This window comes from Podarcis filfolensis, assembly GCF_964270895.1.
Source record: "Podarcis filfolensis genome assembly, chromosome: 13".
NCBI lineage: Eukaryota > Metazoa > Chordata > Lepidosauria > Squamata > Lacertidae > Podarcis > Podarcis filfolensis.
The window spans coordinates 13669002-13696939 of record NC_139615.1 but is presented as its reverse complement, the minus strand read 5'-3'; the positions used below and the strand labels follow the sequence as shown (position 1 = coordinate 13696939).

The window sequence follows — 27938 nt, the reverse complement described above, 5'->3', positions numbered from 1 at the left end:
TCAAAATAGCAGCCCCCCCATTTCCACCAGGGAAGAATGGGTGAAGGAAGATGTACATCAGGGACAAGGGAGGACGAAATATTGACCCCTGCTGCCTCAGTACATCCTGCCACCTGAGGCAGTCACCTCACCTTGCCTCATGGGTGGACCAGCTCTGTTCTCTTCTTTGTGTTCCTCTTTCAGGTGGGGAAGGATAGATTTCCTTATTGCATTGCCTGAGATGAACACTTTTACTTTTTACGTATTTTAAAATTGCATTTGGTTGATATTTAAGGTGTTTTTCAATTACCGTATTTTTCGCTCTATAGGACTCACCCGATCATAGGACGCACCTTGTTTTAGTGGGGGAGAACAAGAAAAAAAAATCTCCCCCTCTCTGCTCAGCACCCCTTCAGCGAAGTGGCAGGAGAAATGGAGCCCCTTCCATTTCTCCTCCCGCTTGTCTGAAGGGGCGCTGTGCAGCTCTCCCTCTCTGCTGAAGCCAGGAGAGTCTTGCTCTCCCAGCTTCACCAAAAGGAACCCGAAGCCTTTGGAGCGCAGCACGAGGTCCTGCTGTGCTCCGGAGCCTTCAGGCGGCTATCCCTGAAGCCTGGAGAGCGAGAGGGGTCGGTGCGCACCGACCCCTCTTGCTCTCCAGGCTTCAGCGAAAGCAACACGTGGCCTCCGGAGCGCGGAGGAAGCGCTCCCTCTGCACTTTGGAGGCTTTGTGTTGCTATCGCTGAAGCCAAGGAGCCTGTATTCGCTCCATATGACGCTCACACATTTCCCCTTAATTTTTGGAGGGGAAAAAGTGTGTCTTATAGAGCGAAAAATACGGTACTATCTCCCGGGGCCAAAAAACATGTGATGCAAAATTAGAAAGCACATCAGGATTTGTACTTATTAAATAATAATGAGGTTAATGGAAATCAACATACATACATGGCCCCTGATTAACCTTTGTTGTTGTTGTTGTTTGCTGTTGTTTAGTCATTTAGTCGTGTCCGACTGTTCGTGAACCCATGGACCAGAGCACGCCAGGCACTCCTGTCTTCCACTGCCTCCCGCAGTTTGGTCAAACTCATGCTGCTGGCTTTGAGAACACTATCCAACCATCTCGTCCTCTGTCATCCCCTTCTCCTTGTGCCCTCAATCTTTCCCAGCATCAGGGTCTTTTCCAGGGAGTCTTCTCTTCTCATGAGGTGGCCAAAGTATTGGAGCCTCAGCTTCAGGATCTGTCCTTCCAGTGACCACTCAGGGCTGATTTCCTTAAGAATGAAGAGGTTTGATCTTCTTGCAGTCCACAGGACTCTCAAGAGTCTCCTCCAACACCATAATTCAAAAGCATCAATTCTTCGGCGATCAGCCTTCTTTATGGTCCAGCTCTCACTTCCATACATCACTACTGGGAAAACTATAGCTTTAACTATACGGACCTTTGTTGGCAAGGTGATGTCTCTGCTTTTTAAGATGCTGTCTAGGTTTGTCATTGCTTTCCTCCCAAGAAGCAGGCGTCTTTTAATTTCGTGACTGCTGTCACCATCTGCAGTGATCATGGAGCCCAAGAAAGTAAAATCTCACACTGCCTCCATTTCTTCTTCTTCTATTTGCCAGGAGGTGATGGGCCCAGTGGCCATGATCTTTGTTTTTTTGATGTTGAGCTTCAGACCATATTTTGTGCTCTCCTCTTTCACCCTCATTAAAAGGTTCTTTAATTCCTCCTCACTTTCTGCCATCAAGGTTGTGTCATCTGCATATCTGAGGTTGTTGATATTTCTTCCGGCAATCTTAATTCCGGTTTGGGATTCATCCAGCCCAGCCTTTCGCATGATGAATTCTGCATATAAGTTAAAGCCAAAGTGAGAGCATTTGGGTCAAAATTAAGGGAGAGAAGAATAACAGAGACCTCATTGTGGGAGTTTACTATAGATCCCCAAGCCAAACGGAGGACATAGATGATGCCTTCCTGGAACAGATGGCCAAGCATGCAAAAGGAAGGGAGATAGTAGTAATGGGGGACTTCAATTACCCGGATATTTGTTGGATGTCAAACTCAGCCAAGAGCATAAGGTCAAACAGATTCCTCACTGGCCTTGCAGACAACTTCATTGTCCAGAAAGTGGGAGAAGCAACAAGAGGAACAGCCATTTTAGATCTGGTCCTAACCAATGTTGATGACCTGGTTAGTGGGGTAGAAGTGGAAGGATCATTAGGCACGAGTGATCATGCTCTTCTGAAGTTTACTATACAGCGGAAAGGAGCAGCCAAGCATACTAGGACTCAATTTCTTGACTTTAAGAAAGCCGACTTCATAAAACTTAGGGAAGTGCTGGGTGAGATCCCATGGACAGTAATACTAAAAGGAAAGGGAGTTCATGATGGCTGGGAGTTTGTTAAGAGGGAGATAGTAAAAGCACAACTTCAGGCAATACCAATGAGATGGAAACATGGAAGGTGCCTAAAGAAGCCAGGGTGGCTATCTAAAGAACTTTTAACTGAGTTAAGATTAAAAAAGGATGTGTACAAAAAATGGAAAAGGGGGGGAACCACCAAAGAGGAATTCAAACAAATAGCCAGCACGTGTAGACACAAAGTCAGAAAAGCTAAAGCACAGAATGAACTCAGGCTTGCTAGAGAGGTTAAAAGCAACAAAAAAGGCTTTTATGGGTATGTTCGTAGCAAAAGGAAGAACAAAGAAACAGTGGGGTCACTCAGAGGAGAAGATGGTGAAATGCAAACAGGGGACACAGAAAGGGCTGAACTCCTCAATGCCTTCTTTGCCTCAGTCTTCTCCGATAAAGAAAACAATGCCCGACCTGAAGAATTTGGAGCAAATGATTCAGCAGAGGAAACACAGCCCAGAATAACTAAGGAGATAGTACAAGAATACTTGGCTAGTTTAGATGTATTCAAGTCTCCAGGGCCAGACGAACTGCATCCAAGAGTATTAAAAGAACTGGCAGATGTGATCTCAGAACCACTGGCAGTCATCTTTGAGAATTCCTGGAGAACAGGCGAAGTCCCGGCAGACTGGAGGAGGGCAAATGTTGTCCCTATTTTCAAAAAGGGGAAAAGAGAGGACCCAAATAATAATCGCCCAGTCAATCTGACATCAATACCAGGGAAGATTCTGGAGCAGATCATTAAGCAAACAGTCTGTGAGCACCTAGAAAGGAATGCTGTGATCATCAATAGTCAGCATGGATTTCTGAAAAATAAGTCATGTCAGACTAACCTGATCTCGTTTTTTGACAGAATTACAAGCCTGGTAGATGAAGGGAACGCAGTGGATGTAGCCTACCTTGATTTCAGCAAGGCATTTGACAAGGTGCCCCATGATATTCTTGTAAAGAAGCTGGTAAAATGCGGTCTTGACTATGCTACCACTCAGTGGATTTGTAACTGGCTGACTGACCGAACCCAAAGGGTGCTCATCAATGGTTCCTCTTCATCCTGGAGAAGTGTGACTAGTGGGGTGCCACAGGGTTCTGTCTTGGGCCCGGTCTTATTCAACATCTTTATCAACGACTTGGATGATGGACTCAAGGGCATCCTGATCAAATTTGCAGATGACACCAAACTGGGAGGGGTGGCTAACACCCCAGAGGACAGGACCACACTTCAAAACGACCTTGACAGATTAGAGAACTGGGCCAAAACAAACAAGATGAACTTTAACAGGGAGAAATGTAAAGTATTGCACTTGGGCAAAAAAAATGAGAGGCACAAATACAAGATGGGTGACACCTGGCTTGAGAGCAGTACATGTGAAAAGGATCTAGGAGTCTTGGTTGACCACAAACTTGACATGAGCCAACAGTGTGACGCGGCAGCTAAAAAAGCCAATGCAATTCTGGGCTGCATCAATAGGAGTATAGTATCTAGATCAAGGGAAGTAATAGTGCCACTGTATTCTGCTCTGGTCAGACCTCACCTGGAGTACTGTGTCCAGTTCTGGGCACCACAGTTCAAGAAGGACACTGACAAACTGGAACGTGTTCAGAGGAGGGCAACCAAAATGGTCAACGGCCTGGAAACGATGCCTTATGAGGAACGGCTAAGGGAGCTGGGCATGTTTAGCCTGGAGAAGAGGAGGTTAAGGGGTGATATGATAGCCATGTTCAAATATATAAAAGGATGTCACATAGAGGAGGGAGAAAGGTTGTTTTCTGCTGCTCCAGAGAAGCGGACATGGAGCAATGGATCCAAACTACAAGAAAGAAGATTCCACCTAAACATTAGGAAGAACTTCCTGACAGCAAGAGCTGTTCGACAGTGGAATTTGCTGCCAAGGAGTGTGGTGGAGTCTCCTTCTTTGGAGGTCTTTAAGCAGAGGCTTGACAACCATATGTCAGGAGTGCTCTGGATTGACAACCATATGTCAGGAGTGTTTCCTGCTTGGCAGGGGGTTGGACTCGATGGCCCTTGTGGTCTCTTCCAACTCTATGATTCTATGATTCTATGAAATAAACAGGGAGACAATATACAGCCTTGTCGTACTCCTTTCCCAATTTTGAATCAATCAGTTGTTCCATACCCAGTTCTAACTGTAGCTTCTTGTCCCACATAGAGATTTCTCAGGAGACAGATGAGGTGATCAGGCACTCCCATTTCTTTAAGAACTTGCCACAGTTTGCTGTGGTCGACACAGTCAGAGGCTTTTGCATAGTCAATAAAGCAGAAGTAGATGTCTTTCTGGAACTCTCTAGGTTTCTCCATAATCCAGCACATGTTTGCAATTTGGTCTCTGGTTCCTCTGCCTCTTCTAAATCCAGCTTGCACTTCTGGGAGTTCTCGGTCCACAAACTGCTTAAGCCTGCCTTGTAGAATTTTAAGTATAACCTTGCTAGCGTGTGAAAGGAGTGCAATTGTGCGGTAGTTGGAGCATTCTTTGGCCCTTCTTTGCGATTGCGATGTAGACTGATCTTCTCCAATCCTCTGGCCACTGCTAAGTTTTCCAAATTTGCTGGCATATTGAGTGTAGCACCTTAACAGCACCATCTTTTAAAATTTTAAATAGTTCAGCTGGAATATTATCACTGGCCTTGTTATTAGCAGTGCTTTCTAAGGCCCATTTGACTTCACTCTCCAGGATGTCTGGCTCAAGGTCAGCAACCACACTACCTGGGGTGTATGAGACATCCATATCTTTCTGGTATAATTCCTCTGTGCATTCTTGCCACCTCTTCTTGATGTCTTCTGCTTCTGTTAGGTCCTTACCAATTTTGTCCTTCATTATGGTAGTCTTTGTACGAAATGTTCCTTTCATATCTCCAATTTTCTTGAACAGATCTCTAGTTCTTCCCATTCTGTTGTTTTCCTCTATTTCTTTGCATTGCTCGTTTAAGAAGGCCTTCTTGTCTCTCCTTGCTATTTTTTGGAAATCTGCATTCAATTTCCCGTATCTTTCACTATCTCCCTCGCATTTTGCTTGCCTTCTCTCCCCCGCTATTTGTAAGGCCTCGTTGGACAGCCACTTTGCTTTCTTGCATTTCCTTTTCATTGGGATGGTTTTTGTTGCTGCCTCCTGTATAATGTTACGAGCCTCCATCCATAGTTCTTCAGGCACTCTGTCCACCAAATCTAAATCCTTAAACCTATTCCTCACTTCCACTGTGTATTCATAAGGGTTTTGGTTTAGATTGTATCTTACTGGCCCAGTGGTTTTTCCTACTTTCTTCAGTTTAAGCTTGAATTTTGCTATAAGAAGCTGATGATCTGAGCCACAGTCAGCTCCGGGTCTTGTTTTTGCTGACTGTATAGAGCTTCTCCATCTTTGGCTGCAGAGAATATAATCAATCTGATTTCGATGTTACCCATCTGGGGATGTCCATGTGTAGAGTCGTCTCTTGTGTTGTTGGAAAAGAATGTTTGTGATGACTAGCTTGTTCTCTTAGCAGAACTCTATTAACCTTTGCCCTGCTTCGTTTTGAACTCCAAGGCCAAACTTGCCAGTTGTTCCTTTTATCTCTTGATTCCCTACTTTAGCATTCCAATCCCCTATAATGAGAAGAAAATCCTTCTTTGGTGTCATTTCTATAACGTGTTGTAAGTCTTCATAGAATTGGTCAATTTCAGTTTCTTCAGCATCAGTAGTTGGTGCATAAACTTGGATTACTGTGATGTTAAAAGGCCTGCCTTGGATTCGTATCGAGATCATTCTATCATTTTTGAGATTGCATTCCAGTACAGCTTTAACCACTCTTTTGTTGACTATGAAGGCCACTCCATTTCTTTTATGGGATTCTTGCCCACAGTAGTAGATATGATGGTCATCCGAGCTGAATTCGCCCATTCCCATCCATTTTAGTTCACTGATGCCCAGGATGTCAATATTTATTCTTGCCATCTCATTTTTGACCACATCCAACTTACCAAGGTTCATGGTTTTTACATTCCAGGTTCCTATGCAATATTTTTCTTTACAGCATTGGACTTTCCTTTCGCTTCCAGGCATATCCACAACTGAGCGATCTTTCGGCTTTGGCCCAGCCGCTTCATCAGCTCTGAATCTACTTGTACTTGTCCTCCGCTCTTCCTCAGTAACATGTTGGACGCCTTCTGACCTGAGGGGCTCATCTTCCAGCGTCATAACTTTTATATGCCTGTTGTCTTTGTCCATGGAGTTTTCTTGGCAGGGATACTGGAGTGGCTTGCCGGTTCCTCCTCCAGGTGGATCACGTTTTGTCAAAACTCTCTACTATGACCTGTCCATCTTGGGTGGCCCTGCACGGCATAGCTCATAGCTTCTCTGAGTTATTCAAGCCCCTTCACCACGGCAAGGCAGTGATCCATGAAGGGGCTGATTAACCTTAGGAAACAAATTTTCCTTTGTGCCTCAGACAAAGCTAACTTACAGAGTTGGGGCTCTTCTGGGAAAATTAAAGCTTAGATCAAAACTACCATAATGGCCCGAATATAAGCCATACTTTTTTTCCAAATTCAGACTGTGAAAAGTGCGGCATATATTTGGAACTGAGCCCTGTATGCCTGCCTCCCGGCACTCCCGGCACTCCCGGCACTACCTCCCCATGCCGGAGCCAGCCACCCCCTCCCCCATTCAGGGTGGTAGTGCAAAAACCACTCACAGCTCCAGAACTGAATTTATTGTTGGGCAACCTTCAATGCAATTGTTTGGAATTACACAAAATCATCCATTTTATTTATCAACCAAACATTCAAGCTCAAGACACATGGCAGGTGAGAAGGGAAGTGGGAGGGTTGTCTTGTGGTTGTTGTCGCTGTTCATTATCTGAAAAAAATCAATAAAGCATGTACTTTGGTTCCAGTGTAAGTGGAGCAGTATGTAGTTTCTCATTAACCCTTGGCCTCTTTTATCCTATATAAACAGCAACTGTTCACACATTTCCCACATTCTCCAAAAAGAGAAGCAGCTGCCACCTATTACAAACTTTCTGTGTGAATACCGCGGAAACCGGTAAGTCTTGGAGGGCTACTGGGCAGGAGCAGAGAGAGACTACTTTAGAATCTGGGGCACAAGGGAAGGGTTGCTTCTTTGTCGACATGTAGTCTAACTTTATAATTATTGAGTGCCAATGATATTCTCTGTGTGATATAGAAGTTATGTGGGGCTTTCCAAAGGCTTTAGGGATTGGTATCTCTGGTCCCTCCAGCAATCAGAATTCCTTTCTTTACTCACTCTCCGCTAAATGTCTTGAAACACCTTGCAGGGAGAGATCATGATGTGATCCAGAGGCAGAATTCTCATTTCTACCAGATTCTGAACTCATTTGCAACATCTTGGGTTTGGAAGTGGGGCATGGGTATCTGGGAGAATGCTCTCCGATTTAGTGGGTTGGCTCAAAGGAACCAGATGTGACTGGACGGGGCCTCTGGGTAGAGAAAGGATTCAGCAACAGAGAAGCTTGAGCTTCCTTGCACATTCATTCTGTAAATAGTCTATAAAGTTTATCTTATATTATGAACATCCATCCCGACCTCCAGATCACTTTCAGAATGCAATCCTATACAAACTGAGTGTTGCTAAGTTCTCGAATAGAAATGAGTAGGGCTGCATAAAGTCACCAGCAGACACTGGCTATCTCAATGCTTTGTGATGATGACTTTCATAAAGGAGTTTTTCACACTGTCTGACAGCTGAGTTAATTCCCCCCTCCCCTCACTCCCTACTCCAAGTGCAAATGTTAGTTTATAAATGTGGTAACTCCTGAGGATCTGAATGTATAATATTCAGTGTTTGAGTTGAAAGTTGTCAATCAACTAGTGGGATCATGTGATCTAATTACTGTACCCCATGCTTATATATATCTGAACAGGGAGGCTTTTGCTGGGTGTGTGGAGGGTGCATTTTATGGTTCAAAAAGATTTTTGATTATGTTTCCTTTTACGGCTTTGGTTTCTTGGGGAAGGGGGTTTAAGAATGTGCTGAGCATTTTGACGGTGCTTTTTTTTTTTAAAAAAAAACTATTTTCACCATTGGGAGATGAAATAAAGGACACTTAAAATAAAATAAATCAGAAGTTTTGCATTGTATGAAAAGTATGTTCTTTTGCCTATCACTGACTCTGCTGTCAGGCTATTTTAATAGGACCTCTTGAGCTCTACAGTTATGGCAGCAGAAGAGGGAGAGAGAAATAGCCACTTCTTTAATGCCATGCACAATCTTCTATTATGACCCTCTTTTTATATTCCTGAATCAAAAACACCCAAAAGGTGGAGTTTAGTGGTTAATCAGACCACCAGCCCTAGTTTGGGGGAGGGGGTTGTGCAGAGTGAGAAAGAGACCCAAGAAAATGACATTCATGCACACACACTCTCTGCTGAGCTGGAGCAAGATCCCGGGGGGTTCCAGATATTCACCCAGGGGCTGTGCTCCCTTGGAGAATTGAATACATAGTAGGGACTGTTTTAGCTTTAAGAAATATGATTTATACACATATTTAAACCTTCAGTCCACATGGAGGGAGTACAGATCTTACAGCATGGCAATCCCAAGCAGGGGTGATCATCTGGTATTAACCTCCTGAAGAACCATTGTCAGAGCTGTCCTAGGTCCCAGCTCACAAAGGACCAACGCCGCTTCGTTGTGAAGTATAAAAGTCTTTATTGAAGTTCAGTTTCACTTTCACAGCCGCAGCGTGCAGCCCTACGTCTCAAACTCTAGACCGCTGAAGCTCCGTCTGAATCTCCTCCCCCCTGACACCAGTTTAAGATTCTAGCCTTGCTCCACCTCTTCCTCTGCTCTTTCCTCCTCTGATTCCGCCTGTCCGTCGGGGTCTCGCCCTTCCTAGACTCTTCTGACGCTGAGTCCCCTGAATCTTCCCCCTCCCTCCGGCGGGCTTTAGGACCTGGTTCCCAATCCGGGTTTCCTGCTGTCCCGCGCGCCTGTACATTTGAACTTGGCGCGCGCGCCCAGCCTGCAACCTTCCTCCTGACCGTTGCACTGCTGCTGTCACTGCTCCCCCCTTCGGGGAGGCTAGCTGGAACTGACCTCCCCTCCGTTCCCCCACTTTCCGATGGAGGCGTGGTCAGCCCTGACTCATCTTCTCTCCCCACTGGAGGAGACGCTGGTCCTGACACATGTGACTCTTCCCCCCCACTACGCTCTGGTGGGGAAGCTGGTCCTGATCCCCCGCTGCTGCTTTGGGAGTCTCCGCTGGCCCCTTGTTTCTGGTGCGTCCCCCCTGGGACCCCCCTTGCCCTGACCATCGGCGTCCCCTTCTGGGAATCTTCTGATTCGCTGGAGAAGCTCATGGAATCTCTCGGGTCACTGTCATACTCCCCTACGCTGCCCTCGGATTCCTCCCCTTCGCTCTCCATTTCCTCTCTCCCCTGTGCTTCTGCTCCTGAGCCCCTGACAACCATGAACAACGTTGGTGTTAGAGGGAACAAATTAGATGCCACAAGAAAATCCATGGGGGAATAAAGAACTGGGAAATCTCTTCTCTCCCCTCCCCCGCCAACCACAATAGATGTGCACTGTCCTCTTCTCCTAGCTCTGAACCTCAACAGTCTGGCACTACAGTACTATTGCATTAACTACCAAGGTTGAGAGTAGGCAAGTAAGTTTATCTGCCCCTTCCAGGCTGAATGGGAGAAAGGATGGTGTTGGTTTATGCACACTATGAGAAAAAAACAGGTCCAGATCTGAATTTTGTTCCTCTTTCCAAGATATTCTGAGGTATTAGGCAGTTTCTTCCCTTCACAGCTGAGACAGGAAATTAATCAGAACAGCAGTCACCAACATAGCACTTATGGGTGCCTGAGTGACCTCGTATGGTGCCCACAAAAGATCTCAGTAAATATCCCCTCAAAATCAACTGTCTCAGCCTCTCCTTAAGCTTGACCACATTTAATGGGGCTTGAGTACTGAATGCCCACTCTCTCAGATGTTCTGAACAAGGGAGCGGTGCAAAGAGCTTCTCTTTGTGAGCAAGCACAGCAGTGATGGATACAGGTGTTTTAGACGGCTGCTGTTGCTGCTTGTGTGAGTGCTGGGAAGACCGCTCCCTCTCCTGCCAACTCCATCCGGCCTAGGGGGCGGGGCCTGCACTACCACTACAGTTTAGAGGCCTGAGCAGCTACCGGCAGCAATGGACAAAATGGTTTTAAATGTTTTAATTGCTTTTAATTTGCAGCACCTTAAATGGTGGTGGTTGTTTTTTATAATATTATATTATTTCATTATTTTATTTTTGCTTGTGGTGGGATAAGTATTTAGTCAGCGTTATTGTTTCTTGCTTTGTTTTGTTTTGTATTATTATTATTATTATTATTATTATTATTATTATTCTGTTAAATTATTATATAGTTTGTATTTTGCTTTTAAAGGGGAAGGGTCATGGCTGCCTGGGAGTGGGCCTCAGCCAATAGATTGGGTGGGGCAGGTTCCACAGGGGGGGATGTATTGGGACACCCGATCTCAGTGATCACGGGCAGGAGGAGGAGTTATGCTAAGACCAGACCATGTCATTACCGAGGAGGCAGCTTTAGTTGTTGTTTGAGGACTATCCCTGCCTCCAGGTCTGGTCCTGACCGGACCAGCAAGGGAAACCCACATGACCTGAAAGTGTTGCTGTGCAATGCCAGGTCAATGATGAATAAAACCACTGCCATCCATGACCTGATTGTGGATGGAGGATTTGACCTGGCATGTGTGACAGAGACCTGGTTGGATGAAGCAGATGGGCCTGTCCTTGCCGCTGCTTGCCCACCAGGTTTCTCTTACGCACAGCAACCCAGGTCATGTGGGCGGGGAGGGGGGGTTGCAGTGATTTTTAGGAAGTCATTAGTCTGCACCAGGCGTCCTATTGGGAAGACCCAGTTTTCTGAGTGCATGTTCTGGAAGTTGGGCAATAGGGGCAGTACAGGATTCCTACTGGTGTACCGACCTCCCCGCTGCACCAAGGATTCCCTGCCCGAGCTGCTTCAGGTCATGGCGGATATGCTCCTGGAGACACCTAGCTTGGTTGTCCTGGGGGATTTTAACATCCATGCCGACACGACCTTACAAGGGGCCGCTTGGGACTTCGTGGAAAGCATGGCCTCCATGGGGCTGTCCCTGAATAAGTTTGGCCCAACTCATAGCCGTGGACATGCCTTAGACTTGGTGTTCACATCTATGGATGTTGGTGATCTGACACTAACTAAAAGTGAAACAAAAGAAGTGCCATGGTCAGATCACTTCCTGGTGCAACTGGACTTCTCCGCAACCCTTCCCCTCTGCAGGGAGGTGGGACCGATTCGGATGGTCCGCACCCACCACTTAATGGATCCAATTGGCTTCCAGAGAGTGGTAGGGGATGCTTTATCCCAAGTTGCTGGCCTTTCAGCTGATTCCCTGGTGGCACGCTGGAATGCGGAGTTAACCAGGGCTATTGACTGTCTGGCTCCGAAGCGCCCTCTCCGATTACATGGAGCCCGGACAGCCCCGTGGTTTTCCCCGGAGCTGAGGGTGATGAAACAATCATTGAGACGGCTAGAGCACCGGTGGTGGAAAACTCATTCTGAATCAGACCGGACACGGGCTAGAGCTCAACGTCGAGCCTACCAAGTGGCAATGGCAACGGCGAAGAGGGCCTTCTTCGCCGCCTCCATTGCATCTGCAGAAAACAGCAGCAGGAGACTTTTTCAGGTGGTTCGCAATCTATCGGAACCACCTGTACCACCGGGGCCTGGTAGGGACCCCAAGATCTTTGCAGATAAAATCGCTCAGATTCAGAAGGAGGTAGACTCCACCGTGGGAGCAGGGCCAGGGCGGGAGAGTGCTGGAGTTCTGTCTGGTCCTGTTACATGGGATCAATTCCAATCTGTTACCTCCGAGGATGTGGACAGGCTGCTTGGACAAGTGAAACCGACCACCTGTCTCCTTGATCCTTGCCCATCCTGGCTGATAAAAGCGAGCTGGGAAGGGCTGGGCGATGGGCTCTGTGGGGTGGTGAATGCTTCCCTCTGTGAGTGAGCCTTCCCAGACCCGCTGAAAGAGGCGGTTATTAAACCGCTTCTTAAAAAACCATCTTTAGACCCGGCCAATTTGGCCAACTATCCCCCAGTCTCAAATCTGCCATTCTTGGGCAAGGTGATTGAGCGGGTGGTTGCTGAACAACTCCAAGCATGCCTGGAGGAAACGGACCATTTGGATCCCTTCCAGTTGGGATTCAGGCCTCACCATGGACTGAAACTACCTAGGTCGCACTGGTTGATAATCTCCGGCGGGCTAGGGACAAAGGTGAGAGCTGTTTCCTAGTTCTGCTGGATCTCTCAGCGGCCTTTGACACCATCGGCCATAACATCCTTCTGGACCGTCTAGAGGGGCTGGGAGCTGGGGGCACTGTCATACAGTGGTTCCGCTCCTTCCTCCTGGGCCGTGTCCAGAAAGTGGTGGTGGGGGATGAGTGTTCAGACCCCTGGGCTCTCACTTGTGGGGTGCCTCAGGGTTCTGTCCTCTCCCCCATGCTTTTTAATATCTATATGAAGCCGCTGGGAGAGATCATCAGGGGGTTTGGACTGGGTGTTCATCAGTATGCAGATGACACCCAGCTCTACCTCTCCTTTAAATCAGAACCAGTGAAGGCGGTGAAGGTCCTGTGTGAGTGCCTGGAGGCGGTTGGAGGATGGATGGCGGCTAACAGATTGAGATTGAATCCTGACAAGACAGAAGTACTGTTTTTGGGGGACAGGGAGCGGGTTGGTGTGGGGGATTCCCTGGTCTTGAATGGGGTAACTGTGCCCCTGAAGGACCAGGTGTGCAGCCTGGGAGTCATTTTGGACTCACAGCTGTCCATGGAGGTGCAGGTTAACTCTGTGTTCAGGGCAGCTGTCTACCAGCTCCACCTGGTACGCAGGCTAAGACCCTACCTGCCCGCGAACTGTCTCGCCAGAGTGGTGCATGCTCTAGTTATCTCACGCTTGGACTACTGCAACGCGCTCTACGTGGGGCTACCTTTGAAGGTGACCCGGAAACTGCAATTAATCCAGCTAGACTGGTGACTGGGAGTGGCCGCCGGGACCACATAACACCGGTTCTGAGAGATCTGCATTGGCTCCCAGTACGTTTCCGAGCACGATTCAAAGTGTTGGTGCTGACCTTTAAAGCCCTAAACGGCCTCGGTCCTGTATACCTGAAGGAGCGTCTCCACCCCCATCGTTCAGCCCGGACACTGAGATCCAGGGCCGAGGGCCTTCTGGCGGTTCCCTCATTGCGAGAAGTGAGGCTACAGGGAACCAGACAGAGGGCCTTCTCGGTAGTGGCGCCTGCCCTGTGGAACGCCCTCCCATCAGATGTCAAAGAGATACATAATTACCTGACATTCAGAAGACATCTTAAGGCAGCCCTGTTCAGGGAAGTTTTTAATATGTAACGCTGTACTGTTTTTAACACTGATTGGGAGCCGCCCAGAGTGGCTGGGGAAACTCAGCCAGATGGGCGGGGTATAAATAATAAATTATTATTATATTATTATTATTAGCCACACTGAGCCTTCAAACAAGCATTGATTTTCAGCAAAATCTTGGTGTTTTGTTTCTCAAACAGCCATACCCTAAAGTCACTGGGCAAACTGCTTTTAAAACTGATCAGCCTGTCAAACGCAATATTATATTCCTTGGAAGGGAGTGGGTCTCCTATCAAATGAAGAGAGAAATAGATAGAAAATATGTCTTGACAAGCAGAAGATTTTTGGTTCGTCTTTCAAAGCATCTCACAATTAATTAGTAATCATTTACTGTCAGGGAACTGCCATCTGAGGCGCAGGAGGTGAAAGGGCTCACGGAGGGTGAGAGAGACCATTCAGCTGAGGAGGGAACCAGCAGGGGGAGAAGTGGAGTTCCAAGGGAAAGTGAGTCGGAGGGAGGGCTCAGAGACACTTCAAGCGAGAACAGTGGGGAGGTTTCAGGACCTCCTATAGGGACACCCACTCCTCGCCGGAAACTGTCACGCCGAGAGTCCAGAAGACGTGTTTCCGTTAAGGAGCTTTTATGCTGGAAGAAGTTCCATAAATGCCCACTGTCCGATTCAACGAGCGACTGATGGAGCCATGCTTAAGGAGCTCCGTCACAGATAGAGGTTTGTGGACTTAGCCAAACTCTGAGGGACTAGGATTTTACGCACAAGCAGCTCACCATCCCATCACAGCAATCGGACAGTCCCTGAAAGCAGCTTGTGCAGAGAGGCATCATGAGCAACCCAGCCGGAGCCGGGGGAGCAGGAGGAGCTGGAGAGGGTCCAAGCCTGGAAGAAAGGTACAGGGTGTTGGAAGTCCAGCTAGCACTGCAAACGGCGAGGCTAGAGGAAAGGAGGGCGCAGGATGCAGAAAAGGCAAAAGGCGCTACACTAGCAAGAAAGATGCCAGGATTGGTGCAGAAGTTTGGGGGGGACCCCAGGAACTACCAAGCCTTTAGGACAGAGATGCAGTATGCTCTCGAGCTGCAGTTTGACGACTTTCCCGACGAGGCATCGCGAGTGGCGTTTGTGATTGGCCATCTCGAAGGGGGGGCGAGAGACTGGTTTAGACCCCTGATGGCAGGGAATAGTGAAATGCTGAAGGACACGAGGAAGTTTTTTCGTGCCATGGATTTGATGTTTTCCAGCGAGATTGAACAGGGACTGGTGCGCAGACAATTGATGGCTTGTAAACAGGGTAGCCGATCGGTTCGTGAGTACTGGACTGAGTTTACAATGTTGATACATAAATTGGGGTGGGACCTATCGGCGGAACCCATTCAAATGCTCTTTGAAGAGGGGCTTTCTTCGGCAGTGAAAGACGAACTTTCCCGGGCGCCCAGGGCGGAGTCTATGGACCAGCTGACCAAATCAGCGCTGACCATTGGAGCGCGCCAGGAGGCAAGAGCCTTGGAGAAGCGGGAGGGGAAAGGAGAGCGTTGGAGGGATTTCCGCATTCCAGAGATTCCGGAGCCAAGTTTCCCGCCAGGAGAGCCGATGGAAGTTGGAACAGCGCGCGCGCGCGCAGTTTCAAATCCCAGTGAAGGGAGGAAGAAGGAGGGAAAGAGCGCCAAGAAATGTTATCTCTGCCAGCAGCCAGGTCACTTTGCCAGAGTCTGCCCGCAAAGAAAGGAATGGCAAGGGATGGCGGGAGCTGTTGGGGGGAAGGAGGAGGGAGTCCAGGAGCCAGTAAAAGCCAACGCCTGGCTGCCACCGTCAGGGCACTGCAGCCAGGCCAAGGAGAAGTAAAAGTGCCCACTCCGGAACCTCCAAGGCCAGCCCTGGTAATAGAGGTGTTGCTAGAGCTGGCAAACGGATACCCACTAAAGACAAAGGCGCTGTTGGACTCAGGCAGCTCCTGTAATTTTATGAGTAAGGAGTTTGCAACTGAACACCAGATACAGATACTCCCTTTAAGCAACCCCCTGCAGGTGACCACGATCGATGGGAGGGAGCTGTTGGGAGGAGAAGTTAGCCTACAGACCATCCCAATGGTTATGAGGGTGGCCAGGCACACCGAAAGGATAGCGTTCAATGTGGCCACCCTGGGAGGGGCTCCCGTCATTTTGGGAATGAGCTGGCTAGCGTTGCATGATCCGCTAGTGGGCTGGCATCAGAGAGTGGTTTCCTTTGGGTCAGCACATTGCCTGGAACACTGCAGAGAGGGAAAGGTGCCAGAAGGGGCAAAAGCCTTTCTAGCAGGGACGGAAGTGGCGGACAAAGGGAAGGTGCCCAAACAATACGCTGACCTGAGCAAGGTCTTCAGCGAAAGGGAAGCAGATAAACTACCACCGCATAGAGCCTTTGACTGCCAAATTAACCTGGTCCCTGGGGCCCAGCTCCCCGTGGGCAAGCTGTACGCCATGTCAGACAGGGAAATGCAGGAGTTAAGGGAGTTTATTGATAAAAACCTGAAGAGGGGCTTCATCAGAGAGTCCAGAGCGGTGGGGGGGAGCCCAGTGTTTTTTGTGGACAAAAAAAACACGGATAAACCCAGGCTTGTAGTGGACTACCGGGCCCTAAATGCCGTGTCAGAACCAGTGACTTTCCCCATGCCCAGGATTGATGACATTTTGACCAGGGTGAGGAAGGGAAAGATATTCACGAAACTGGACCTGAGAGGGGCATACAACCTGATACGAATAAGGAAAGGGGATGAATGGAAAACAACCATGTTCACCCCTTTGGGGGCTTTTGAATATTTAGTTATGCCATTCGGATTGCAATCAGGCTCCGCATGTTTTCAATCGCTCATGAACCATGTCCTGGGACCTTTGCTCTACAAGAATTGCGTGGCCTTCCTCGATGACGTGCTGATATATTCAGAGAATGAGGAGCAGCATGTAAAGGATGTCAGGGAAGTGCTGAGCCAACTGCAAGCAAACCAGCTGTGGGTGAAATTGGAGAAGTGTCAGTTTCACACCAAGGAGGTGGAATTCCTGGGGTACTGCTTGTCAGACAAGGGATTAGCCATGGATCCAGGCAAGGTCCAGGCGGTGCTGGAATGGAAGACACCGAAAACGAAAAAGGATGTGCAAAGGTTCTTAGGGTTTGGGAACTTTTACCGTAAATTCATCAAGAACTTTGCCCACTTAACGGCTCCCATCACGGACTGTCTAAGCAGCAAGAAGAAATTCGTTTGGACGGCGGAGGCGGAGCAAGCATTTGAGGAATTGAAAAGGGCATTCGCTTCGGAAGAACAGCTCCTGCATGTGGATTTACAAAAACCCATGAGAGTGGAAACTGATGCCTCAGACCGGGCGGTGGGGGCGGTGCTGCTTCAGCCAGGGAGCAATAAGTCGGAATGGAGACCGTGTGCCTTCTTTTCGCGTAAGCTGAACAAATCCGAGAGGAACTACACCGTATATGACCGAGAACTACTCGCCTTTCACGAAGCGTTCCGGAGATGGAGACATTTACTAATTGGCGCACAGCATAAGGTGCAAGTGTGTACGGACCACAAGAATTTGGAGTATTGGAGAACGGCACGAGTGTTCAACCAACGACAAGTGAGGTGGGCCCAGGAGTTCTCGAAATTCCATTTTGAAATTTGCTATGTGCCAGGTCCAGAAAACATCAGAGCGGACGCTCTCTCACGCAAACCTGAATATTTGGAGGGGGAGGGAGCGCCTGAAGAGAGACATATTATCCTAGAGGACCACTGGGTGTGTGGGGCGGCCTGGGTGGGGCAAAGGGAACTGGTAGAGGGAACGGTAAATGATGAATACGCCCAGAATAAGCTCAGAGGTTTAAGGAGAGAGGGAGAAGACCCCGGAGGTTTTGAAGAAAGAAACGGGGCATTGTATTACAAAGGGGCACTATATATACCCGAAGGGGAATTGAGGGGGAGAGTACTCAAACAGCTGCACGACAACCCCACAGCGGGGCATTTTGGGCAACACAAGACCATGTGGTTGGTGACCAGGGAGTTTTGGTGGCCCAAGGTGAGGGAGGATGTACGGGAGTATGTGAGAGGGTGTGACCAATGCCAGAGAGCCAAAGGAGAAAGGCGGGCGCCAGCGGGGTTATTAGAACCGTTACCCACACCAGAACGACCGTGGGAGGCGGTATCGATAGATTTTATGACTGATCTGCCTAAATCCCAGGGGGAAACCGCCATACTAGTCGTAGTAGACCTGTTAACTAAGATGGGTCACTTTGTAGCTTGCTCACATGCAGTCACGGCGGAAGAGACAGCGAAATTGTTTGTAGAACATATTTTTAGGCTGCATGGCGCCCCCTTGAGGGTGGTCTCCGACAGAGGGAAACAGTTCACGTCCAGATTCTGGAGGAAACTTATGAGCTTGTTGCACGTAGAGGTCAACTTTTCGACTGCCAGGCACCCTGAGACCAATGGGCAGGCGGAGAGGGCAAACGGTATCCTCCAACAATACCTGAGGTGTTATGTCAATGACAGAGAGAACGATTGGGTCGAAAAGTTGGTGCTAGCGGAATTTGCTTACAATAATGCGGAGAATGTGTCCACCGGGATGAGCCCCTTTTTGGCTAATTATGGGTGCCACCCCAGGGCGTTTCCAGGGGGAGGAGGGGAGAGATGGAGTGTCCCGGCCGCTGAACATTTCGTAGAAGAAATGGAAGCGATCCATCGTCAACTCCAACTCAACTTAGAAAGGGCCAAAGAAGAATATAAGAGGCAGGCAGACAAGAGCAGAAGGGAAGGTGAAACCATTAGGGTGGGGAGTCAGGTCTGGCTATCAACCCAAGGGTTGCCGTTCAAGGGGGGTTGCAAGAAATTGAGACCCAAAAGATTGGGACCATTTGAGGTCATCCAACAGGTCAACCCAGTGGCTTTCAGACTCCGGTTACCGAACCACATGAAACTGCACCCAGTATTCCACAGGTCATTACTGTCACCATATAGGGGGGAAGGTGAAGGGGTATCCACACGGGGGCCAGTCTTAGAAGAAAGGGAAAGCAGCAACCATGTGGCGGAAATCATCGACTCCAGGTGGAAGGGTAATCAGGTGGAGTATTTGGTCGCGTGGGAAGGGGAACCGGAGTCGGAAAACACCTGGGTGACGGCAGAGGAGGTCAGTGACGAGATCTTGATAGAAACGTTCCACCAAAGGTTCCCCAGGAAACCTCAGCCAGTAGCGAGGTTCAGGAGGGAGTACTTTGGCACCACCGACGATGAGGAGGAACTGGAAGGATTCAGGGAATCGGAGTTGGAAGAAGGAACAGACTCCGATGAGGAGGAGTACTTGGAAACCGGAAACAGCAACAGGTGGAGGGAAGTGTTCAAAACTTCGGAAGATGAGGGAGGTTCTTTCAGGGGTTTTGCTCCCTCGCCTCCCGCAGAGGAGGGGAGGGAAGGGGGTGAAGGGGGCCCTGGAGGGGAGGTGGATGTCAGGGAACTGCCATCTGAGGCGCAGGAGGTGAAAGGGCTCACGGAGGGTGAGAGAGACCATTCAGCTGAGGAGGGAACCAGCAGGGGGAGAAGTGGAGTTCCAAGGGAAAGTGAGTCGGAGGGAGGGCTCAGAGACACTTCAAGCGAGAACAGTGGGGAGGTTTCAGGACCTCCTATAGGGACACCCACTCCTCGCCGGAAACTGTCACGCCGAGAGTCCAGAAGACGCGTTTCCGTTAAGGAGCTTTTATGCTGGAAGAAGTTCCGTAAACGCCCACTGTCCGATTCAACGAGCGACTGATGGAGCCATGCTTAAGGAGCTCCGTCACAGACAGAGGTTTGTGGACTTAGCCAAACTCTGAGGGACTAGGATTTTACGCACAAGCAGCTCACCATCACATCACATTTACCTTTGGAATTATATTTGGCTCTGGCAGGTATAATGTTAAAGCATTGAGGCTGTTTTCCAAGACGTCAGCAAATTCTGTTAATTATTTCATTGTCATAAATAATAAAATAAGTAAATAGAGTAAATAAATGATCAATTTGTGAAATCTTCTGATCTAACTGAATACACTGCTTTCTTTTCCTAGAGTCAAGCACCATGCCAGAGATAGTCCCTAAGAACAAAGCCCCAGGGGTTGATTTCTGTGGGGTAGATGAATATTACTACATTGTCCGCTCAGACCTGGGCTGCTACATGAGGTCCACCAATTTCCACGAGGGCAAAGACCTAGTAGTGTTTAGCCTGCACAGTTCCTGCCAGGGAGGAGATCACAGTGTACCCTAACCCTCCACCACCACTGCAGCCGCGAGCGAAGGATCCCTCTGATGACTCTGCAGCTGCGAGCAGAGGATCCCACTGCCATACATACGGTGTGCACACATGCATGGTACATAGCAGCGCACATGTGGTACGTAGTTGCCTTGGTCCAGTATACCTATATCATTTCCCAGAAAAAGGTGTTTACCATCAGAAAAAGAATTTCAATACTGATTAAGATGCAACTGAATTAAACTTCACCCAGCTTGCAAGGATGGTCTCTATTACTGGGGCATCAAGGATTACTATTACAGTGGTACCTTGGGTTAAGAATGTAATTCGTTCTGGAGGTCTGTTCTTAACCTGAAACTGTTCTTAACCTGAAGCACCACTTTAGCTAATGGGGCCTCCTGCTGCTGCTGTGCCGGCAGAGCCAGATTTCTGCTCTCATCCTGAAGCAAAGTTCTTAACCCGAGGTAATATTTCTGGGTTAGTGGAGTCTGTAACCCGAAGCGTATGTAACCTGAGGTACCACTGTATGGTAGGTCAACAGGAACGCTCAAAGGCTTCCTCCCCATTTAGGGATCTTTTATTAAATTTGGGTGATTATTGTGGGCTAAAGTTTAGAAAATATAGAGCTCTCACAACACTAGAAAATGATAGATATTCTAAGTTCCGCTGATGCTATATTTTGTTCTTGGAAGACTCTGCACTCTGAGAAGGGGAGTGGGAGGGTTTTCTTGTGGTTGTGTCTCTGCTTATCAATAATTTTTTTTTTAGTTCCAATGTAGGAGGAGCGGTACGTAGTTTCTCATTAACCCATAGCCTCTTCTATCCTATTTAAGCAGCAAGTGTTCACACATTTCCCTCATTCTCCACCAAGAGAAGCAGCTGCCACCTATTACAAAAGTTTTTGTGCAAATACTGGTAAGTCTTGGAGGGCTACTGGGCAGGAGTGGAGAGAGATAACTTTAGAATTTGGGGCATAAGGGAGGGAGTGGTTTTTGTGGACCTGCAGTCTAACTACCTCTTTATAATTATAAAGGTTATAATTATAAACTCTAAGGTTTTTCTTTCAGCAATAACAGTACAAGTTAAATGAAGTTCCTTTTAATAATCCAACAACCAGTCTACTAAAACAGACCATGTATTCTAGCAAAAAATCTTGAATCTAAAAATGACATTAATGCATATTTAAGCAGAATCTCTCTCTGCACAGCTGAGGCAAAATCCCAGGGGGTTCCAAGTGGTGCTTCTTTGTGGACCTGTAATCTAACTACTTCTTTAATTACTGAGTGCCAATGATATTCCCTGTGTGATATTGAAGTGACATGGGGCCTTCCCCAGTGGCGGAGGAAGGGGGGACGGGCCCCCCGGGTGCCATCTCTGAGGAGGTGTGACAAGAAGGCACACCTCAGGGGGCTCGCCCGGCCACCCCCAGGCGTGCACCGCCATCATGCTACCGCAAACGCATGCGGAGGATCCTCTGCTCACGGCTGCACTCTCCTCCGCTCGAGCGGTGCCATACGTAAACTGACCAGTGGCGCATGCGCGGCCCCGCTCAAGCGCCATACAGTGTACCCTAACCCTCCACCACCGCTGCAGCCACGAGCGAAGGATCCCACTGACTCCGCTGCAGCTGCGAGCAGAGGATCCCGCTGCCATACATATGGTGTGCACACATGCATGGTACATAGCAGCGCACACGTGTTACGTAGCGGCATGTGTGCATGCGCCGATGAGCGGTTTGCCCCGCCCCCCTACCCTGGGTGCCTGTTCTCCTTCCTTCGCCACTGGCTTCCCTAAGGCTTTAGGGATTGGAATCTCTGGTCCCTCCAGCAACCAGAACTCCCTTCATTTACTCAGTCTCCTCTAAACGTCATGAAACACCTTGCAGGATGAGATCATGATGTGATCCAGAGGAAGAATCCCCATTCCTACCAGATTCTGAACTCATATGGAACATCTTGGGTTTGGAAGGGACCCATTGGTGTCTTTGAGAACGCAGATGGGACTGGAAGGGGCCTCTGGGTAGAGGAAGGTTTCAGCAACAGAGAAGCTGGAGCTCCCTGGAACATTTCTTTTGTAAATAGTTTATAAAGTATATTTTATATTAGGAAAATCCATCCCTACCTCCAGATCTCTTTCAGAATGCAATCCTATACAAACTGAGTGTTACTTGAATAGCAAGGTGTACGGCTGCATTTAGTCACCAGGAGACCATGCCTATCTCAATGCTTTGTGATAATTTATTTCATAAAGTGGTTTTGCATTGTGTGGAAATGTATCTTCTTTTGCCTATCACTGACTCTGCTGTCAGGCTGAGTCCTCTTGAGCTCTTGAGCTTTAGAGTTATGGCACCAGAAGAGGGAGTGAGGAATAGCCACTTCTTTAGTGTCACGCATAATCTTATAAACTTCTATTATGCCCCTCTTTTTATATTCCTGAATCAAAAACACCCAAATGGTGGAGTTTAGTGGCTGATCAGACCACCAGCCTCCTTGTGCAGATTGAGGAAGAGACCCAAGAACACAGGATGTATACCTCACTCTAAGGTTTTTATTTAAGCAATAACAGTACAAGTTAAATGAAGTTTCTTTTAATAATACAACAACCAATCTACTAAAACAAACCACGTATTCCAGCAGCTGAGTTTGAATTTAAAAATGACATTCATGCATATTCAAGAACACTTTCATCTGCCGAGCTGTAGCAAGATCCCAAGGTGTTCCAGGGACTCACCCAGTGCTCCTTTGGAAAATTGAAGACATGGTAGAGACTTTCGTAGCTTTAAAAAATATGATTTATACACATATTTAAACCTTCAGTCTGCATGGAGGGGGTGCAGATCTTACAGCATGGCAATCCCAAGCAGGGATGCTCAGCTAGTCTTAACAATCTGCACCTCCTGGACACGTTGGTGTTAGAAGGAACAAATCAGACGCCCCAAGAAAATACGAGGAGGAATAAAGAATTGGGGAATCTCTTCTCTTCCCCCACAGCCCCCATAGATGTGTACTTCCATCCTCTCCTAGCTCTGCACCTCAACAGTCTGGCACTACAGTACTATTGCTGTAGTTGCTGTACTGAGGTTGAGGGTAGGCAAGTAAGTTTATCTGTCCCTTCCAGTGCTGTATGGGAGAACGGGTGGTGTCGGTTCATGCACACAAGTTTATCTGCCCCTTCCAGTGCTGTATGGGTGAAAGGGTGGTGTCAGTTTATGCACACAATGAGATAAGCAGCTTCAGATCTGAATTTTGCTCCTCTTTCCAAGATATTCTGAGCTGTTAGGCAGTCCCTTCCCAGCACAGCTGAGATAGGAAATTAATTAGAACAGCAGTTACCAGCATGGCACTCATGAGTGCCTGGGTGCCCTCGTATGGTGCCCACAAAAGATCTCGGTAAATATCCCCTCAAAATCCACTGGCTCTGTACAAAGTGTGTAACAAATGTTGGAAATGTAAAGAAAAAGAGGGAACATTTTATCATATGTGGTGGGAGTGTAAAAAGGTGAAATGCTTCTGGGAAATCATATATAATGAATTGAAAAGAAACCAGAGGCATTTCTGTTAGGCATGGTTGGAAGTGAAATAAATAGAACGTAAGCTTTCTTTATATGCGGTAACAGCTGCAAGGACATTATTGGCCCAAAAATGGAAACAAGAAGAGATACCAATGATGGAAGAATGGAGAATGAAATTAATGGACTATGCAGAACTCGACAAATTAACAGGAAAGATCTGAAACCGACGGAACTTAATAGGTTAAGATCAAAAGTTAAGATAAATGAAAGAAGGCTAGGATTTGCTGAATTAATTATATAAATGGGAATACAAAAAGGGGAGGTGTGAGGAAGTCAAGAAAATAAGCAAATGAGCCTACAAGTTTTGAAAACTGGATTTGTTTGGGTTTTTTTGTCTTTCTCGGTTTTTGTATGTATTTTCTATCTGTATTTCTTCTTAGTTTTTTTTATATTGGCTATGTTCTTTTTCTAATACTGTAATTCTTTGTAATTTTTTTATTTCGTAAATTTACGTGTATTTTTTGAAAAAACCTAATAAATATCTTATATAAAAAAAATGAAACCGACGGAACCATAGGTTCACCAAGGACTGGAGTAAATTTGTAGATTATTTGAAAAGTAGATGCGATGAACAAATAAATTTTGCATGAGGCTCTGTGAAGAATTAATATTAAAAATATTGTAAAAAGGGGAGTAGGGAGGAGGAAGGTTATCATTATAAGACAATATAAAATTAGGAAATGCGTAAAAAAGAATCAAAATGGAGGATTGTCAGAAGAGCTGTGGGAAGTCCAAAAAAGAATGTATTTGTGAAAAAATGTGTGTTATGTTCTTATAATTTTGTATTGTAAAATTAATAAAATATTATAAAAAAACCAAAAAAAAACCCAAAATCCACTGGCTCAGCCTCTCCATTTAATGGGGCTTGAGTACTGAAGGCCCACTCTCTCATATGTTCTGAACAAGGGAGAGGTGCAAAGAGCTTCTCTTTGTGAGCAAGCACAGCAGTGATGGATGTCGGTGTTTTTGCCACACTGAGCCTTCAAAAAAGCATTGATTTCCAGCAAAATCTGGATCTTTCATTTTTTAAAAAAAGATATTTATTAAAAGTTTAATAGTTACAGAAAGAAGAAGAAAAAAACAGTAAAAAGTTCACAACACATCAAAAATAAAGAGAAAAAACAAAAAAAGAACAATACAACAAAACAACAAAAAAAGCAAAAACATTTAAAAAACACATCCAATATCTCTATATCTCTACCTTTCATTTACTTGTATCATCGACCTCCTCACACCTCCCTTTTTTGTATTCTTGTTCAATTAGCTATTTCAGCAAATCCTTTCCATCTTTCTCAATTTCTGTTCTATAATTTATCTTAACACAATCTGACCTTAAATTTTACACTTTGGCCCATTAACAATCTATTTTTACTTAGTTCTTTATAACATTTCTGCTAAAACCATGTAACTTCATTCCAGCATCCTTCTAACATTCATTAATTTTACAATATTTCTGTAAATATACTTTGAATTTTTTCCAATCTTCTTCCACCGACTCTTCTCCATGGTCTCGGATTCTGCCAGTCATTTCCGTCAGTTCCATGTAGTCCATCACAAAATCTGGATCTTTCATTTCCTAAACAGCCATTCCCTAAAATCACAAGGCAAACTACTTTTAAAACTGGCCAGCCTGTCAAACGCAATTTATATTCCTTGGAAGGGGTGGGTGGGTCTCCTATCAAATGGAGAGAGAAATAGATAGAGAAATACAATACCTCACAATTAATTAGTAATCATTTACCTTTGGAATTATATTTGGCACTGGCAGGTATATTGTGTTAAAGCATTGAGACAATCTTCCAAGACGTCAGCAAATTCTGTTAATTATTTCATTGTCATAAATAATAAAATAAGTAAATAGAGTAAATAAATGATCAATTTGTGAAATCTTCTGATCTAACTGAATACATTGCTTTCTTTTCCTAGAATCAAGCACCATGCCAGAGATAGTCCCTAAGAACAAAGCCCCAGGGGTTGATTTCTGTGGGGTAGATGAATATTACTACATTGTCCGCTCAGACTTGGGCTGCTACATGCGGTCCACCAATTTCCACGAGGGCAAAGACCTCGAAGTGTTTAGCCTGCACAGTTCCTGCCAGGGAGGAGATCACTACTTAGCCCATGAGGATGACCTATTCTACATCATCAAAGGAGACAACTATCGCCGTGTCAGCAACATGAATAAAGACTTAGGTGCTGTAGTATACAGCCTCCATCCCAACTGCCGCGGAGGGGACCATTACCTCTCAGCCTTTGGATACTTCTATATCATTTTCCAGAAAAGAGGTGTTTACCGTCGGGTCAGTAATATGCATGAAGATACAGATGCAGTTGAATACACACTTCACCCAACTTGCAAGGATGGTCTCTATTACTGGGGCATCAAGGATTACTATTACTTTGTAAAACCCCATGATGAATGGGGGGTCCAGTACTATAGATGCACCAACTTCCACGAAAATGTGGATGCTGTTACATACTCCTTCCATAGGGATGTTGTGAACATGCTCCCTGGAGGAATGGCTATTACCTATGGTCCAGCTTATGGTAGATGGGAACCTATCAAGACCATCTCCAATGAGTCCAGCACTCCCATTGTATGGAATAAGAAGATCACTAAGAAAGTGGGATACAACAAGCAGAAGATGAGCAGTGTGGAGCACAACTGGAAGGTTTCCATGACTGCCTCATATCAGTCAGGTGTGCTCACTGAAGCCATTGCCAAGTATCAGTTCTCTCTCACTGCTGAGTATGGTGGGAAGAGTGTCAACACAGAGCAGGAAAACTGGAATGAAGCCACTGAGATTGAAGAATCTATTAGTGTAACCGTGGAGCCCAATGGGAAGATGTACATATGGCAATACCAGCTGGGCTTGGGCAAGGAAGCGGTCTTGTTCTGCCGTGATATGAAATTTAGGGATAATTCTACTCCACCTACAGATATTCCTTTACCACCTTCCAATAAGTGAAAAATGTTAGACCGAAAGGCACCCTCAAATGTTTCCTCTCTATTATAAAATCTGATTGATTACTATGATTCATTACTATTGATTACTATATTTAGAAAATATAGAGCTCTCCTGAGCTAAGGGGGAATTCGCTGAGCATAGCTGTCAACCTTTCCCTTATTCCGAATAGGATTCCTCGCAAGAAAAGGGAAACGTTGACAGCTATGTCGCTGAGTGGTATATAGAGATGCAAAAGCTAAAGACCAAGTGAGATTAATGATTATTAGACATATTATATACTCTCATATAGACATATACATCTTGATAGGCTACATAGATATACTTGTCCAAGTTTATGCAAAACTCCTTAGGCTACAGCTAGAAAAGCATATCCTAGTTCAGGGGTCAGCAACCTTTTTCAGCCTAGGGCCAGTCCACCGTCCCTCAGACCATGTGGTGGGCAGGGCTACATTGGGGGGGGGGGGTGAACGAATTCCTATGCCCAAAAATAACCCAGGGATGCATTTTAAATAAAAGGACACATTCTATCCTTGTAAAAACACGCTGATTCCCGGACCGTCCGCCGGCCAGATTGAGAAGGCGATAGGGTCAGATCCGGCCCCCGGGCCTTAGTTTGCCTACCCTTGTCGTAGTTTGTGCACAATGCAGGTGACCCCGGCTGAATGACTTCCAGATGAGCTACTATTTATAAGCTATAAATCCCTTTGCTAAATTTGTTCCTTCATTTTGCTTTGTATTTGCTGAACTCTGCAACCTGTCCCACTGTTGTTATACAAATCAAATAAAATAAAGAATCAATGGTTTAAAAATGTGTTCCGTGCACTTTTCACACTTGTGTACAAAATGATTTTCAACATATATTTTCCAGAAGACACAAATACCTTCTTCCTTTTCCAGAAGATTTGAGGGTTGGCCTAGGGCAGGGGAGGGTCCAGGGGCCTGATCCAGGCCCCCCTCAGCAACTTTTTATGTCCCCTTCCCAACCCAAGATCCTACTAATTCGGCGGCAGCAAAACATATCTAAAGATCAGACACAGTGTTCAGGTGGTCAGAGAGATTTATGCATGCGTCCTGTGTTCACAGGCGTGAGAGTGTGAGGTGACCACAGCCACTTTGGGTCACTCACCAATGACATGCTGGTCCTGGAAGGATGCCTAAGGTGAATGTGCCCTTATTGCTAAAAGCAATAGCTCTTTTAACCCCGCCCCCTTGCTGTCCTAGAGGCACAAGAAGGAACATTTCTCTTTACTCTGGTTGCCATTTGATTACTAGCCCTAATTCAAATGCTGGTTTTGCCTCATGTGGTTCAGAATCTCAGTACCTCAAGGACCTCTTATATCAACCTACCTGAGCTC

General features: G+C 46.6%; 2 protein-coding genes and 1 long non-coding RNA gene across 3 annotated transcripts in view; all 3 read left to right on the top strand.

The window, feature by feature from the left end:
• LOC310748476 overlaps positions 1–27938 on the top strand; it is a 62409-nt gene that overhangs the window by 22179 nt on the left and 12292 nt on the right. The gene's annotated exons all lie outside the window — the stretch shown is intronic.
• The window catches only part of LOC310748433 (uncharacterized protein), a 50448-nt gene that overhangs the window by 16433 nt on the left and 6077 nt on the right, over positions 1–27938 (top strand). The gene's annotated exons all lie outside the window — the stretch shown is intronic.
• On the top strand, positions 52–27392 carry LOC310748451 (uncharacterized protein). Its single transcript, XM_083584268.1, has 3 exons — positions 52–183; positions 7331–7417; positions 25541–27392. The coding sequence occupies exon 3, from the start codon at positions 25552–25554 to the stop codon at positions 26581–26583; it is 1032 nt and encodes a 343-aa protein (XP_083440394.1). The 5' UTR covers positions 52–183; positions 7331–7417; positions 25541–25551; the 3' UTR covers positions 26584–27392.